The sequence below is a fragment of the Oryctolagus cuniculus genome, chromosome 7, assembly GCF_051225735.1.
Source record: "Oryctolagus cuniculus isolate XC-2025 breed Fujian yellow rabbit chromosome 7, ASM5122573v1, whole genome shotgun sequence".
In the NCBI taxonomy this organism is placed as follows: domain Eukaryota; kingdom Metazoa; phylum Chordata; class Mammalia; order Lagomorpha; family Leporidae; genus Oryctolagus; species Oryctolagus cuniculus.
In genome coordinates this window covers 102,595,673-102,612,939 of record NC_142873.1, presented here as the reverse complement: position 1 = coordinate 102,612,939, position 17,267 = coordinate 102,595,673, and the positions used below count along the sequence as shown (strand labels likewise).

The 17,267-nt window shown below is 42.0% G+C and overlaps 1 protein-coding gene across 7 annotated transcripts in view; it reads right to left on the bottom strand.

The window, feature by feature from the left end:
- ANKRD13C (ankyrin repeat domain 13C) overlaps positions 1–9,859 on the bottom strand; it is a 132,245-nt gene extending 122,386 nt beyond the window's left edge. For 6 of the 7 annotated variants that reach the window (XR_016237282.1, XR_016237283.1, XM_008265068.5 and 3 more), the window contains exon 1: positions 8,784–9,822. Coding sequence is in view for 5 of the 7 variants with exons in the window: in XM_008265068.5 (XP_008263290.2) it covers positions 8,784–9,234 (451 nt within the window). In the remaining 2 variants the exon portion in view is untranslated. Of the gene's footprint in view, positions 1–8,783 lie in introns of all 7 variants that reach the window. The other variant, XM_002715925.6, reaches the window with a different exon arrangement.
- Positions 9,860–17,267: the final 7,408 nt, after the last annotated feature.

The window sequence follows — 17,267 nt, the reverse complement described above, 5'->3', positions numbered from 1 at the left end:
GTTCCATCCAACCAAGCAATAGAAAAGGAAAATTACTATATTTTCCCTAAAAATAGCACTATACTACTAAAACTTACACACACACACTCTTACATCCAATCTATCAATTCTTATCAGTTCTGTCATCTCATTTCATCTCATCACTTCCAGTTACTCCTACTCACTATAATAACTTGTTTCACTGATCTTTGACCATTCTGCTTCATATATATAGTCAGAGTGAGCCTTTAAAAAGTGATGGTGTCACTCCTCTGCCCAAAACTCTACAACCACTTGCCACGTTGCTCACAGTAAAAGCCAAAATCCTTAACAATGGTCACACAAGGGTATGTGTTTACACCCCCAGCTACTCTCAAAGCTCCCATCTTCTACCATCTCCCTTTGCTCACTTGGTTCCAATCACACTGGTCTTCTTCCTATGCTTTGGCAGTATCTTTGCATTGGTTATTTTCTGCTGGAAACTCCCTAATTTTCTACTGCCAAGCAGTTAGGTAAGTGCTTGGAATTCTTTTACTTCATTAATATCTTTCCTGCCCATGACTTCAATGAAATAATTACTATGCCGCATACTCCCAGTGCTGTCCTCTTCACCATTCCTTATTTTACTCTACTATACTTATTTTCAGGCATACCATATATCTAGTAGTTTATCTGATGTCTGTTTCTCCTTCCTGGAGCTTATATTCTGATATGTCTATCACATATCAGAAGCTCCGTCTACATCTATAGAATGAATGGACACAGAAAAAAGAAATAATAAAGAACCAAAAGACACTAACAAAATCTGTTTTAGCTTCCAAAAAATATTTCATACCAGGACAATGTAGGTCTCCACATGACTCCATGAAAACCAACCAAGGACATGCATGCATAAGAGAATGTATACAGCACAGGTGGTTTTATAGAGTTCAGTACAATGCTGAGAAAGAGAAAGCAGACACTAACCACCTGACAGATATTTGTAGCCAAGAATCCAAATAAACTGATCTGAGCTACACCAGTATAACACTAGAGGTGACTTACTGGAGATTTAGTTGAACCTAAATCTTTAATAGACTGACAGGGATATGAATCCAAGCATAAGACAAAAACATCAAATAAAGGGCTATCTAAAATGTAAACACGAGAGAGGCTTCTGTTGGAAGATACTTAACACCAAATGTGAGAAGAGATATGGATATCAATTGGTCTATTATATGAGCCTTCAGATTAAAATATTTTGAAGTCCCTTCTCCCACCTAAGAATGTAATGCCCTAAGAGGCAGTGTTATATCCACTTACTTAGTAAGTTAAATAAATAGCATCATTAAAAAGTTAGTAGTTAGTAGGGGAGATGGGAGAGGCAGCATTGTGGCAGACCTGGTAAAGCCACTACCTGCACACCAGCATCCTATATGGGTGCTGGTTTGTATTCAGGATGCACCACTTCCTATTCAGCTCTCTTTTAATTGCCTGGGTAAAGCAGCAGAGGACAGCCTGAGTGTCTGAGGCCCTGACACCCATGTGGGAGACCCATATGAAGCTTCCAGTTCCTGGCTTCAGTTTGGCCCAGTCCTGACAGCTGCGGCCATCTGGGGAGTAAATCAGCAGATGGAAGACCTTTCTCTTTCTCCCCCTCTCTGTAACTCTGACTTTCAAATAAATAAATAAATCTCTAAAAAAAAAAAAAAAAAGTTAGTAGGGAAGCATGGTCTCAAACTTGGGTCTGATTCAAACATACAGATGGCATTCTAGTTTTGCAGATAATCTCTGAGATTTCAACAACAGTAACAAACAAACAAAAAAGCTCTAGAATAGATGAAATTGGACTGTTACACAGTTAAAACTTAACACATACGCGGGGTAAGTGAGCAGCCTATTGGTTATACCAGCCACATCCCACCTCCAAGTATCTGGGTTCAATGCCAGATTCTGGTTCCTGACTCCAGCTTCCTGCCAATGCAGATCTTGAGAGGCAGTGATGATGTCTCAAATGGTTGGATTCCTGCTACCTGTATGGGAGACCTGGACTGATGTTCCCAACTCCCAGCTTCAGCACCTCTCCCCATCACCAGTCAATGTACACATCCAAGGAGTGAATCAGAGAATGGGAGCTCTATCATGCCATTTTTTTTTTTAAGATTTTATTTATTTATTTGACAGGCAGAGCTACAGACAGTGAGAGACAGAGACAGAGAGAAAGGTCTTCTATCCGTTGGCTCACTCCCCAAATGGCCGCAAAGACCGGAGCTGTGCCAATCCGAAGCCAGGAGCCAGGAGCCTCCTCCTGGTCTCCCACACAGATGCAGGGGCCCAAACACCCAGGCCATCCTCCACTGTCCTCCCAGGCCATAGCAGAGAGCCGGACCAGAAGAGGAGCAACCAGGACCAGAACCAGTGCCCACATGGGATGCAGGCGCCACAGACGGAGGATTAACCTAGAGCACTACAGCGCCGGCCCCTATTTTTATTTTTTAAAGTTTATTTATTTATTTATTTGAAAGGCAGAGGTACACAGAAAGGAGAAAGAGAGTGAGAGAGCTTCCATCTGCTGGTTCACTCCCCAAATGGCCAAAATGGCAGGGAGAGGACAGGCTGAAGCCAAGAGCCAGGAGCTTCTTCTGGGTAGGCACAGGAGCCCAAACACTTGGGTCATCTCCTGCTGTCCCAGGTACATTAGCAGGGAGCTGAATCAGAAGTGGAGCAGCTGGGACTTGAACTGGCACCTATATGGGATGAAGGCACTGCAGGGGGAGGCTTAACCTTCTATGCCACAGTGCCGGGCCCTATCTTGCTATCTTTCTGCTTCTCAAATTAATTAATTTTTAAAAAATAATGTTTTATTTTTGCCCACTCCCATTTTCTATATTTAAGTCTTGCTCTAAAACTGATCTCTGGGGGCCGGCGCTGTGGCACAGCAGGTTAACGCCATGGCCTGAAGCACTGGCATCCCATATGGGCTCCAGTTCTAGTCCCGGCTGCTCCACTTCCCATCTAGCTCTCTGCTATGGCCTGGGAAAGCAGTAGAAGATGGCCCAAGCCCTTGGGCCCCTGCACCTGCATAAGAGACCTGAAAGAAGCTCCTGGCTCCTGGCTTCAGATTGGCGCAGCTCCGGCCGTTGCAGCCAATTGGGGAGTGAGCCATCAGATGGAAGACCTCTCTCTCTCTGTCTCTCCTTCTCTCTCTGTGTAACTCTTTCAAATATATAAAAAAACTTTAAAAAATAAATAAATAAAAACTGATCTCTGATCTCTCCCTCAAGGCAATACATGATACAGGAACAAGCACATATTTTCTAGAACCCCAAGCAACAGGACAATTAGATTTTACTCTACATCAAAATAGATTTCTATGACTTAAGAATGACATTAACTCATACTACCTAGAACTCAGTTCTTCAATGAATTCTCCTCTCCTAAAAAATGAACAGGATCAGGGCCATCATTGTGGAACAGCGGGTAAAGCCACCACCTGCAATGCTAGCGTCCCATTTACCTACTGATTTATGGCCCAGATGCTCCACTTCTGATAGCTTCCTGCTAACGGCCTAGGAAAAGCAGCAGAAGATAGTCCAAGTACTTATGATACCAAGTGAGAGAACCAGATGAAACTCTTGGCTCCTGGCTCTGGCCTGGTTCAGTCCTGGTCATTGCAGCCACTCAGGGAATGAACCAGCAAATAGAGGACCACCTTCAGTCTCTCCCTCTCTGTCTATAACTCTTCCAAATAAATAAATAAATCTTAAAAAAAAAAAGGTGAACAGAATCAAATATTGCCAAAAAGTGAGCACTTCTGTTGCCTTTTAGTATCAAAATTAGGTCAAAATTTCCACTGCTAATGCAGCTCAGAGTTAGAGAGGGGAAAAAAGGATCATCTCTCCTTCTATGAGGTTGCTCTGCAGATGTGTTCACATCACAATATTTAAGTGGAGGGTCAAATTCTATAGTACTAACAGCAGCATCAGGAAATACAGCCAGTTAACCCAAACACAGTCCTTCTCTGTTGGAGATGCACATGCCGAAGAAGGGAAGTTATATTCATCTAATCATCAAGACCAAGTGAATCTCCTCATAAACCAATGGAGTCACAGATTTTACCACCAAATCACAACCACATCCACAGAAGGTGTATAACACACTTTACTGGATTATCTTGAGATGCCAGCACCATTTTTTTTCACTTGTATCATTCTTTTGCATTGCCCATCATGAAAATTTTAGTGACACAGAGAAAACATCAAAGGGAAGAAAAAGGATTTGTATGAAATAAACAAACCACATGACCACTAAAAAGATGATCCTATTTTCTCAATCCTCAAATGAACATTTTTAATTTTTCTGAAATTAAGATTTTTTAAAATCTCAGTATAAAGAAATCTGCCAGCCACCAGGCAGAGATATTACATATATTAACCATTTCATTATTACTTCATTTAGTTGCATTTGCCAGTAATGCTGCCAATTAAATTTTAACAAATTTGAAATCTCTAATCATTGTGTGAAACAGTTCCACGAAGACACTACAACTCAGTAAAATAAAAATTAGCTGTATATAGAGAAGATGGCTTGTCACGTGCCAAGCAATGTAATTAAAGGCAGTAGAAACAGCCAAATTTCTCAGAATAGATCAGAAATTTTTCACATTTAGCAAATATTGGTTTCAGCAATTCATATATCCACAGCTTTCATCACTCTGGCACTTAAAAGCTTCTAATGTCCAAGAGAAGCTGCTTAACTTCTCAAGGATATTTAACTTAAAGGAAAAAATAAAATTATAAGTTTAACAGGAAATGCAGTCAAATCCAAGAAAGTCTTCTACGGGTTTCATATCATTCTCAATTCTACAAGTATTGAAGAAAATCATTATCATTTATTTTAAAAAAAATGGCATATCACCAGGGTGCTCTGCCAAATTATCAATGATAAAAAGTGATTAAGAAAAATCATCATATTCTGAATGTGAAAAATGACTTAGACTCAATACTTTTACACTCAAGAAAAAGTAGTATACAACTAATGCTATACTAGAGATATAAAGTTTAATAATTCTATGTACTTTTAATGTAGTACTTCTTTTCTCTACCTCCCTGAGCCACAAAGCTGTTACTAAACAATCATTTGGCATATCTGAACACTGTATATGCATGATATTATAGCTATAACTATATTTAACTTATCTTTCAAGAGACTAGGTTGGAATCAGAATACATATTTCTCAAAATAAATGATAGTTCATAGCTCAAAAAAAGCAATTTCTACTCAACATTTTATCAAAAAGAAAAATCTCTATTTTTACTCCTATTCCATGTAAGTCAATAATTTACAAACATACACACATACCCCAAATCAAGTTTATCAGAGATTAGTGAAAACTGAAAGAGCTAATAATGAACTAACAACCAAATTAGAATTTAACAATCTCTCCAGCTAAAACAAAGGATCAAAACTAACAAAAGAAAATCTAATGAATGTAAGGTCCTGGGGCCAGCGCTGTGGTGTAGCGGGTAAAGCCGCCACCTGAAATGCTGGCATCCCATATGGGCGCTGATTCAAGTCCCGGCTGCTCCACTTCTGATCCAGCTCTCTGCTGTGGCCTGGGAAAGCAGTAGAAGATGGTTCAAGTCCCTGGGCCCCTGCACCCACATGGGAGACCCAGAGGAACCTCCTGACTCCTGGCTTTGGATCTGCAGCTCCAGCCATTGCAGTCAATTGGGGAGTGAACCAGCAGATGGAAGACCTCTCTCTCTGCCTCTCTTTCTCTCTCTGTGTAACTCTGACTTTCAAGTAAATAAATTAATACTTTAAAAAAAAAAAAAAAGGTCCTGTGTTGAGGTGAAAAAATAAATGTAAGAGGGGATAGAGTAGGCAAGCAGATCTCTTACCAAAAAAATTTAAAAATTCACATTCTCATGATTGTATAACTGTATGATGCTTTAGAGTAATACAGTCATGTTGTCATTGCTTATGAGGCTACTATAGCTCCATTACTAAGGCTGGTTCCAGGTACCGTCCTCAAAGTGAAGAATTAACAAACTAGAGCCATACTAAAAGAAGATGATGATGATTTTATACTTATTTAACACACCCATATAATCACATCACATGAGGATTGGATATAGAAATTAGGAATATTTAACATAAATAGAAACAGAATGTGGTAGTTCTTGTCAAATTTCTAAAGAGGGCTATCATGTGGACAAAGTAGCTCATTTATTTTTGCCATTACATAACTAAGAAATTAACAAACAAGAGTAAAAGATTTGAGTTCTACAGAAAAACCATGAGAGCTGTCCAAAGGCAGAATCTCTCTACAAGGCTTCACTAAGTACTAAATGAGAAAAATACATACTGACGAACTTTGCTATTACTCACAACATACACAGTGTAAGAATTTAGTTCCATGCAATACAGTAGGTCCGCATCAACAAACTATTAGTTCCATTCCTAACTTTGCAACTTATACATAAGTACCGTTCCCTTCCCTCTCTAGACTTCACTTTTCTCATCTTTAAAATGAGGATAAAACTATCTGCTCTGCAAAGCTGTTGTGAGGATTCTTTGTAGGTAAATACTTAGCATAATCTGACATGTTCAAAAAATTATATCTATAATAATTATCATCATTATCTTCATCACCATCAAGTGCTGGATGGAATCCCTATGGTGAATATAAAACAAGGTGATATGTGGTATAATTACACAATCATTAAGCATCTATGAGTGGATGGTTCTGCTATGTACCCATCATGCTGTAACAATCCAAATATAATCTACAGCTTGTTTTCATTTGGATCATTTTAAGAATCATTTATTATTTGTAATTTGTAAGGGAAAATATCCTAAAATCTGAATAAAGCATCCAAGTAAGTAAAATATCAAAAATAATAATGTAATACTGTAATGAGGAAATTATGAAGCTAAAGGGGGAAAAAAGAACTAAAACAGGAGCACATTAAAAAAGAAGCTAGTCTTCCCAAAAGACTTCACTTGCAGGAGATAAGAATGTATATTACAGGGGGAAAAAACAATTACATTTTCCACAGGTATGTAAACCACTGGTTACATACAGTAACAAATAAGGGTCAGATAAAAGCAACATAAATATTTCACATAAAAAGTGATTTTTAGTGGACTAAGGACCAGAGTGTAAGGGTATATGGGATTCTAATTACTTTGAACAGAATTTGAACTTTAACAACTGTATTTGTAAATGTTGGCTGAAAGAATATGGGAGTCCAAAAATCCTGCAATTCCGTGCCTTCTGTGATATTCAACCATGTCTTCTTTTAAAGGGAATTAACTCCCAAAAGGATCCTTTTATCTGTTTTCAGAGATATTTTCAGGTAGTGTAACTCTACGTTAGAAACAACCGTCACAAGGTAAGACATGCAGCTACTACGCAGACCAAATTTGAAAAGCTTCCTAGTAACCGACTAATAAACCAAGGCTACAATCCACCTCCTATGAACAGCTAACTCTTCCCCACAGGATTAGAATATATTACCATCAACAAACAACATTAAGTTTGTCACAACAGCAAAATAATGAAATAAATCAAATGTAGGAATAAAAGCTGGGCACTGTTTTAAGGACCTTGTAACTTAAAGTTTGATTTACACTAAATGATAGGCACAGACATTAGTTTCAACTACAATATTGTAAATTCAGAAAATAAGTGCAGAGAATTATACCGCAAATAGAAACCTCACACTTTCAAAGGCTCACTTTTTTGTCCTAATTTTAGATAAGAAGCCTAGACTCCAACAGAATTAAGGGAGTTTTTTCCACAGGCAAGTATTTCATTAATGTGCCACATCATTTTAGCCCAAGGTTGAGTGTGTCCTAACTAAATGTATACAATAACAGCCATGTTAAGTTAAAAGCAGACCTAGCAACAATATTTGCCAATTACCCACTTTCAAATGGCCTGTCAAATGTTGAAAAAGTACCAGTATTTTACATCAGGGCTCATGAATAAAGATAATATTGCTTAAAGGCCAACTCAATCGCATTAGTTTTCACAACTAAACAAACAAAAAATTCAGCCAAGATAAGGAATAAAAATATAGCCTTTCATTAACAAATATACTGTAATTTCTCACATAGGGTATGATGAAGTTACTATTAAGAACCACAGTACTATTTTTAGTCACAGCCATCAAGATGAGCTATTACTACTAGCAATTATATAGGTAAAATAAGGAAAATAATTTTTTTAATTAGCTCCTGAGAAGTCACTTTAATTGCTGCAGGTATCAAATGCGAACGAATTCCTACTGTGTGGTTTTCACAAACCCGAGAGCAGACAAAAAAGAAACAGAAAATCTAATGGCAGGTGGAAATCACAGCCAGTTGTAACCAAGTTGGGATCGGTACCTGGGTCATGCAGGGAGGTGGATGGGCAATTTATGTGTTCAAAAGTAAAGATCCCAAGGTGGAGCAGGGAGAAGTTTAAAGGAAAAAAAAAAAAATCGTTCCATAAACACAGGAAGAAGAACAGCCCGGACCAGAGGCAATCTAAGATTTCTCAGTCAAAAATGAGCACATCGAAGGCCTGTCTCAAAGATAAACAAAACTGCTTCTCACAGGAAACTTTGAAGTGGACAAGAAGGAAACATTCCTTTGCACCCACAGGAACCGAGCCCCTGACCACTGGCATGCTATTCCTGAATGGCCATGATTTACGGGCATCTGGCCCGGGCGATGGGCAAGGGGGAGAAGGAAGGCACTCCCGAAGGGGGGCCTGGGATTTCACAGGCCCGGGGCAGGCGCACCCTGGGCTCGGGGAAGGAGAGGCTCCTCACCGTGATTATCTTTCTGCCCGATATTGTGTGTGCGGATGAGCGAGGACAGTCTCCTCACGTCCCCCTTGAAGACGCACTCGTGCACCGGGTAGTGCGCGGGGCAAGCGCCTCCGTCAGCGACGACAGCGACCGGGTTGGTGCCGGCCACAAGGGCCGGGGACTGGGAGGTGGTAGTCACGGAGGAATTGTGCGACGGCAGAGTCGGGGCGCCGGGGGGATTGCAGGAGGCCGGGGCTGCCTTCAGCTGCAGCCGGTGGTGATGGTTACTGAAAATCTTATGACAGCCTTTGCCGCCCTTGCCGCCGCCGCCGCCGCCCGTGCCAAGCCTGCCTCCGGTGAAGGTGCCGCCGAGGGCAGCCGCCGCTTCCTCATCCCCGGGCTCCAGCAGGTCCCCCTCTTCTTTGCTGGGCTTGTGGTCCCTCCGCAGTGAGCGGATCTTCTCCCCGGTCATCGCCGCCGCCAGGCGCAGGGCGGGGATCCGGGAGGCTCACCGCGGGCGACGGAGCTGGCGCAGCGGCGGCACGAGGCGATTAGAGCGGCGGCCGGGAGCCTCCAGCGCAGCATGAACTCCCAGAGCGCGCCCGAGCCCGGGACAAACGCATCTCCCGGAGAAAGCAGCGCCGGCTCCCGCCTAGGCACCGCGGGACCCGCGCTCGCTTGGGGGAGCTAGAGCTCAGCCGGCCTGGACCCTGGAATCCCAGTCCCCGCCGCCGCAGTCGCCGCCGCTGCCTCACACCGAAGAACAGGGCACGGCCATCTTCCCCTGGCTTCTCTCGTGAGAGCTCCCCGGAAGAGGGCGGAAACACCGCGATAAGTGAGCTGTCCCGCTCCCTCCCTCGCACCTTCTATTCCCAGGCAGCCTCTGGGCGCCGGCGCTTCCCGGCGCTTCCGCCCCCGTGGCTGGAGTTCCAGAGCCAGGAGGCCCGGGCCTTGCTGCCTCGCGGGCCGCGCTTCTTTGTGGGCAGTCGGAAACCTCGGCCTACGCTGGCAATGTTTCCGCGCACGTTATAAACAATGACTTCCACCCTGCGACCTCGGAGCCTCCCGCAGAGGAGTGCAGGATGACGCCGGTGCTCGCAGGATGTGATGTCACTGGGATGCACAGGACACTCATTCAATAAACATGGACTGGGCATCTACGTCGTGCCATGCCCTGAGCGCCTTAGATTTATAAGACGCCACGCCTGACTCCCAGGAGCACTGTAGAGGAGGGAAAAGTTCACTGGGTACAATATATTGTGCCTTGTTTGGTGCAGCAATTGAAGCCGACACACACACACAGAGAGAGAGAGAGACAAGGAAGGGAAGAAGGCTAGTGTTGAGGTGTCAAAAAACTTCATCCTGGAAGAGTCTAGGGCTGACTTTGAAAAATTAATGGCCCATTCAGCAGACAGGAAGAGAGAAGGCTACAAAGATATGTCCTGGAGATGGATGAATTTGGGGCAGATGTCAGTTGAAGTATGGACTGCGGACTTTGGCGCATAGCAAAGAATAATTGTGTAACTGAAAGATTACTGGACTGGTTCATGGCCAACCTTAAGCCAATGTCAAATTCTAAAGAAATGTCAACCTGATAACCACGAAGTTTTGACTAAGTAAGTAAAGTTGCAGAGCACGGGGTGGGGGTATAACAATCACCTATTTACCTCTCCAAATCCCCTTTACTCTGACAGCTGTTTCTCTTATATCTCTCCTTTGTTAAATTTGATTATCACCCCTATCTATTCCCACCCCTGACAAAACCAAAGAAAGCCTGGCCTGTCTTTATCCTCCCAGGTCCCTGGGATTTGTTGGTTTAAATGTTGTGTATTTGAAGGGAGCAGAGCGTGGACATGGAGAGAAACAGAAAGAGAACTCCTATCTGCTAGCTCAACTTCCGAATGCCTGCAACAGCCGGGGCTGAGCCAGGAACTCACGTTGGATCTCCTCCATAGGCGACAGGGATTCAACTACTTGAGCTGTCACCTGCTGCCTTCCAGGGTGAAACTGGAACCTGGAGAACTAGATGTAGGACTTGATCCCCCATGCAGTACCTGCCCCATTACCAAGTTTTCAGCTCCAATTTTACCAATCTACTGAACTCAATCCTTTCTTCCTTTTCTCTTTATTTCTTTCCTTTCTTGGTAGAGGGGAAAGTGGGGGTTCCATTTATATTCAAACTTGATCCAATCAACACTTCAAAGGATCCTCCTAAGAAAGTGAAAGATATTGAACACATACATACAATATTTTGTTCTTTGGCGGGGGCTGTGGTGCAGTAGGTTAAGCCTCTGGCTGTAGAGCCAGCATCCTACATGGGCTCCAGTTCCAATCCAGCTCCCTACTAATGGCCTGGGAAAGCAGTTGAAGATGGCCCAAGTGTTTGAGCCCCTGCACCCATGTGGGAGACCCACATTAAGCTTCTGGCTCCTGGCTTTAATCTGGCTCAGCTGTAGCCATTGTGGCCATTTGGGGAGTGAACCAGTGGGTGGAAGATCTCTCTGTCTCTGTCTCTCCCTCTCTCTGTCTGTAACTCTGTCTTTCAAATAAATAAATAAATCTTTAAAAAAAAAAAGAAAACTCATTCACTCATAGTTTAGAAAAGTATCAAGAACAGATTATAAACTAAGTGGCCACTAAGTCAGGTAATAGGTGTGTTAATATATACATGCAAAAGTGTGGTAGAGTATATACAATACGCAGAGTGAACAATGGTCACATCTGAGAGATAAGGTTGCTAAATCACTTCTTCCCTGTAAAAGTGCACGAATTCCTTTCTACAAAGAGAAAATATTGCTTTTTATTAACCAGAAAAAACAACAAATAATTCTTTTAAAAAGTTTGCAGGTGAGAAATAAGCGTCACCAAGTTTGTAAGAGTGAGGCTGGAAAAGATTAAAGAATTAAACAACATTGGCATATTGAGTTGATGGTTTCTGTTCCATGTCTGGAGGGATTAAAAGAGTATGTGTTTTGGATATTTGAAAGTGAAGCTCAGGAAACAGACCTGAGTTTAGGCTGAGTTCAGGAGTTATAATTACATATGATTTGATGTCACAGAAGTGGTTTGATTTCCCCTAGGAAGAGAATATGGAATGAGAATTAAGAATGCATAGTGTGGAACAAAACCTTGAAGACACCAATATTTAAAAGGTGTGGATAGGAAGAGTGATTAGCTCTTATCACCAAAAACCTACAACCAAATATTCTACCATTATATTTGAGCTGTTGTTTTCACTAAGTCCATAATTTAAAAGGACTTAATAGTGGCTACTGCACATGGATGAATGTGAGAATTCCTAAGTGTTCCTCCAATAAAATCAAATACCATAAAGATTAAAAAAATAATATTCAGCCTTTACTTTTAAAGATTCACGATGCAATAGGGAAAATGACATATAAATAAAAGTTTATAAAAATACTGTGAAAAATATAAGCTTTTAAATTATACTAGATCCCAGTGTAAGAAGAGTAAGTTATTAATTCTATCTGGAAGAAATGGAAATCAGGTGATCAGGAAACCTTTCTGGAGGAGGTAATGTTTGAACATTAAAGAATGTGTATAGGGGCCGGTGCTGTGTCATAGCGGATAAAGCTGCCACCTGCAGTGCCAGCATCCCATCTGGGCACTGGTTCCAGTCCTGGCTGCTCCACTTCCAATCCAACTCTCTGTTATGACCTGGGAAAGCAATAGACAACGGCCCAAGTGCTTGGGCTCCTGCACCAGGATGAGAGACCCAGAAGAAGCTCCAAACTCCTGGCTTCGGATTGGCCCAGCTCCAGCCATTGTGGCCATTTGGGGAGTGAACCGGTGGATGGAAGGCCTTTCTCTCCCTCTCTCTCTCTCTCACCCCTTCTGTCTCTCTGTAACTCTGCCTTTCAAATAAATGAATGAATCTTAAAAAATAAAAAAAAGAATGTATAGGTGTTGACCAACTGGGCAAGAGGGAAAGACATTTTTTTTTTTTTTTTTTTTTTGACAGGCAGAGTGGACAGTGAGAGAGAGAGACAGAGAGAAAGGTCTTCCTTTGCCGTTGGTTCACCCTCCAATGGCCGCCGCTGCAGCCGGCGCACCGCGCTGATCCGATGGCAGGAGCCAGGAGCCAGGTGCTTTTCCTGGTCTCCCATGGGGTGCAGGGCCCAAGCACCTGGGCCATCCTCCACTGCACTCCCTGGCCATAGCAGAGAGCTGGCCTGGAAGAGGGGCAACCGGGACAGAATCCGGCGCCCCGACCGGGACTAGAACCCGGTGTGCCGGCGCCGCAAGGTGGAGGATTAGCCTATTGAGCCACGGCACCGGCCTAGGAAAGACATTTTAGGTAATATAATTAATAGAGTTATTGTTATGATGATGTAATTTATTGCAAGCTTACCATGTGTCAGGCATTGCTCCACCTGCATTTCAAGAATTTATCTAATCTTCAGATTTAATCTTCAAAGTCTGTGTGGTGGGGCCATCTGCAAAACCAGCATTCCATATGGGTGCTGATTCGAGTCCCAGCTGTTCCACTTCCAATCCCACTCCCTGCTAATGTGCCTGGGAAAAGCACTGGAAATGGGCCCACGTATTTTGGCCCCTATACCCACATGGGAGACCCAGGTAAAGCTCTTGGCTCCTGGCTTCAGCCTGGCTCAGCTCCAACCATTGTGGCCATTTGGGGATGGAATCAATCAATCTCTCTCTCTCTCTCTCTCTCTCTCTAACTCTGCCTGTCAAATAAATAAATAAATCTTAAAACAAACAAAAAACCAGTTGTTGTGTGGCCACTGTGACATAGCAGGTAAAGCTGCTCCCTGTGACACTGGCATCCCATATGGGCACAAGTTTGAGGCACAGCTACTCGAAAGCAGTGGAAGATGGCCCAAGTGTTTAGGCCCCTGACGCCCAAGTGGGACACTGGGATGAAATGCCTAGCTCTGGCTTCTGCCTGGCCCAGCACTGGCCATTGCTAGGAGTGAACTAGGACATGGAAGATACCTCTCTGATATCTCTCTCTCTCTCTCTCTCTCTCTGTAATTATGACTTTCAAGTAAATAAAGAAGTAAATCTTTTTTAAAAAGTAATTGAATTAATCAGAGCAAAAAACAAAACTATATTGTACCAAAACAAATGTAAACTTAAGTTTTAAATCATCCAACTCTGACTGTGCTGAACTTGTTCACTACTTTCCCAAATTATTTATGAACCCTAAGAATACATATAACTTAGGACTTTTTTTTTTACTTCAAGTAACAGTAAATCCAATTGAAACTGACTTAAATTAAAGGGATTTATTTACTTACATAACAAAAAAGTGCCCCCTACAAACCCCATACTAGTTTCTCAGGGACTCTCTCAGGAGGTTTCTATTTGGAGCATCCTCCTTAGGCCAACTTCCCTGTGGGACACAAGATGAATGGCAGAAGAAACAGGAGCCTTATGCTTCTTCCTTCAGCGCCAGTCCCAAGGAGATCTCGTTGCCATCACTCAAGTCTGGAGCTCAGTCAGTCAGACAGGAGACAGCTCTGCCCAATACCTGTGCCCGGCAGAATGTTGATTGGCTCAGGCCTAGATCACCTGGACAAATCCCTGTGGAGGAGGACATTACCTTAGTTTTGCCCAATCCGGATTCATCTCTGTCAGAAGTAGAGCCAACTCCCCTAACAAGGGGACTATTTCATGATGGGAATGAGGTGAGAAAGATGGGAGACAAATAAAGAGCAGTCAGCAAAAGTACTACACTCAGAGACTAAAAGTACGATTTTACTTGAAAAACAAACGTAAAAACCCTATTATCTGTTATCACAGTTTCTTGGATTAAATATGATGAAATATGTAGTAATTATCAATTATATCAGTATATAGTGGATGTATAAATTCACCAGCAAGTAATATGTTCACTGTTTATTCAAATGTTACCAAGATGGAACTCAATCCAGCAATTTAAGTGTGATGTAATTTAACTACTGAATTTGCAAGATAAATACCCTGGTTCTACAGATTAGCACTTCTTTGTTCCCCTCTTAGTGTGGTCAAGAATCCAAATAATCCTCAGTTTTCCTTGAGTAACATAAAGAAGTCCCTTCTGATAATTGGATTTCTGTCAACATTTCCTAATGAGAGATTCTTTAAAAAAAAAAAAAAGATTTATTTATTTATTTGAAGGCAGAGTTACAGAGAGGTAGAGGCAGAGAGAGAGAAAAAAATCTTCCATCCACTGGTTTACTCCCCAGATGGCTGCAAAGGCTGGAGCTGGGCCGATCCAAAGCCAGGAGCCAGGAGCATATTCCAGGTCTCCCACTCAGGTGCAGGGGCCCAAGGACTTGGGCCCTCTTCTACTGCTTTCCCAGGCCATAGCGGAGAGCTGGATCGAAAGTGGAGCATCTGGGACTCTAACTGGTGCATACATGGGATTCGGGCACTGAAGGCTTTATCCACTATGTTACAGTGCTGGCCCTTGAGAGATTCTTTAAATGCCTTGCATGTTCTCTAACACCGAACATGGGCTAAACAATTAAGCCTGGTTCTAAGAATTAATATTTCTGAGTTTTAGCAGAAATTATATAAACTTATGTTATCATTAGACAAAACATCTAATCCCTGTGCTGGTGTCTTTATTTAATAAAAGCAATAGTATTACAACATGAAAAATAGAATAGCAGTAGTATACAAAATAATAAAATCTCACTGATTATATTTTGTAAATGCATCTAAGCCAGCAAGCAATATTGGTAGTGACTAATCTTACTCAATTCTCCTTACAGTGCACACTGATATGTTTCTTATATAAGCATTAGTGTAAGTTGAATTTACATCTTTTTTTCTCTTTCTGTGAAGGTTTGGATTCATATTTTCACAATAATCTAGAATACAGTTTCCTGAACTTCATATTGGTTTTGCCAGGCCTATAAGCATTTTGGTTGGGTAGATGACACAAATGCCTGGCTAATCAGGCAGTTATCTTCAAAATCTTCTGACAACACAACAGCTCACTGACAATTGAAAATAACAAACCATGTAAAAGAATACTTTCTTCATACATTTTACTTTCATCTCCCCAGGCCTCAGTATTTTTCTGTTTCCTCTAAATCTCCTCATTTCCTTTCTCAGAAACAATACTGGGCACTTTTCTTCAACTATTTCTGATCAGTGGCTATCAGTGATTTAGTCAGATTTATCTTAAGTAATAAAAAAATCTGAAAGGCAGAGGTTGCCAAGGAAACTAGAGCCAATAGCTGCAGAAGTTCCTGAAGGAAACAGTTCCTCTGAGACAGATGAAACACAGAGACTGATGTGGGAGGAGGGGGAGAAAAGAAGTCAGAAGCATAATGGGAGGCCAAGTCAATGAGATGAAGAGAAAAAGTGTAATATTTATAAAAGAAATTATTTTTTAGGTCACCAACAAAGGCTTGGAACAAAAGAATTCCTAATAGGAATGAGGTTTTGGTGAAAGAAGAGGTTAAGCCACAGTAGACAAGTATATGAAAGATTAAATGGAATAGATGATATGGGTAGCACGAAGACTGCGGGCCGAGGGCGGTGGTGAGGACCCGGGGGCCCTGCCCGCGCCCTGCCGCCCCGTATGCCGCCCCGGGCCTGCCCCGCGCGCACCGCCAGGCTGCTGCTGCGTGAAGGTGTAGAAGCTATTGCTCTTGAGGCACTTGGCCAGGTGCCGCTCGGTGCAGAAACCCAGCCGCCAGAGCTGGAAGTGTTTGCCGCCCGAGGTCGTGGGCAGGCCGCTGGCCTGGCCCTCGTAGGTCTGCGTGGAACGGCGGCGGTACATGTGCCCATAGCTTCCTATATCTGATTTATTGTAAATTATTTCTTAATTATTTCAAAATATCCAACTCAACATGTTTAAAATGGATTTCATCTCCATCAGCAGTCTGCTAAGCAAATCTATATTTCACTTTCATTATCCTTAAGTTCTCCCTCACATTCAGCCTGTCTTTCGGCCAATCATCGATTCTTGACTTTTTACCTTCTACATAGCTTTAAAATTGAATCAGTTCTCTAGATTTTCCACTGGTCAAACTTGGGTTCAGGCTACAATCATGTGAAACTGCTGCCAAACCACTGCGTCTCTGTTTCACGTTTTCCACTTATACACAATTCCATACACATTTATACACAATTCCATACACAAACAGTCATATACTGTTTGGTTTGCCAGATTTATCCAATAAAATTATAGGACATCTAGTTAAATTTGAATTTCAGTTAAATAATAAACTATTTTTAGTATAAATACATCCCAAGTGTTGTGAGAAATGCTATTGCAATTATTGCAAATATCCATGTATAGTTGCAATGGAATTATACTGAAAAATTATTTTTTGTTTATCTGAAATTCAAATCTAACTGAGCATCTGGTATTTTATCTGGGAAATTTATTCATGTTTCAACCATTTATTTTGGTTGTTTAGATTTCCATATGTAGTCAAAGTACAAAGCCAAATGTGTAGGAACCATAGCACCCAGTTCAGCTTAACAGTCTCAAAGGAGCATGAAAGAGAAGAATACCAT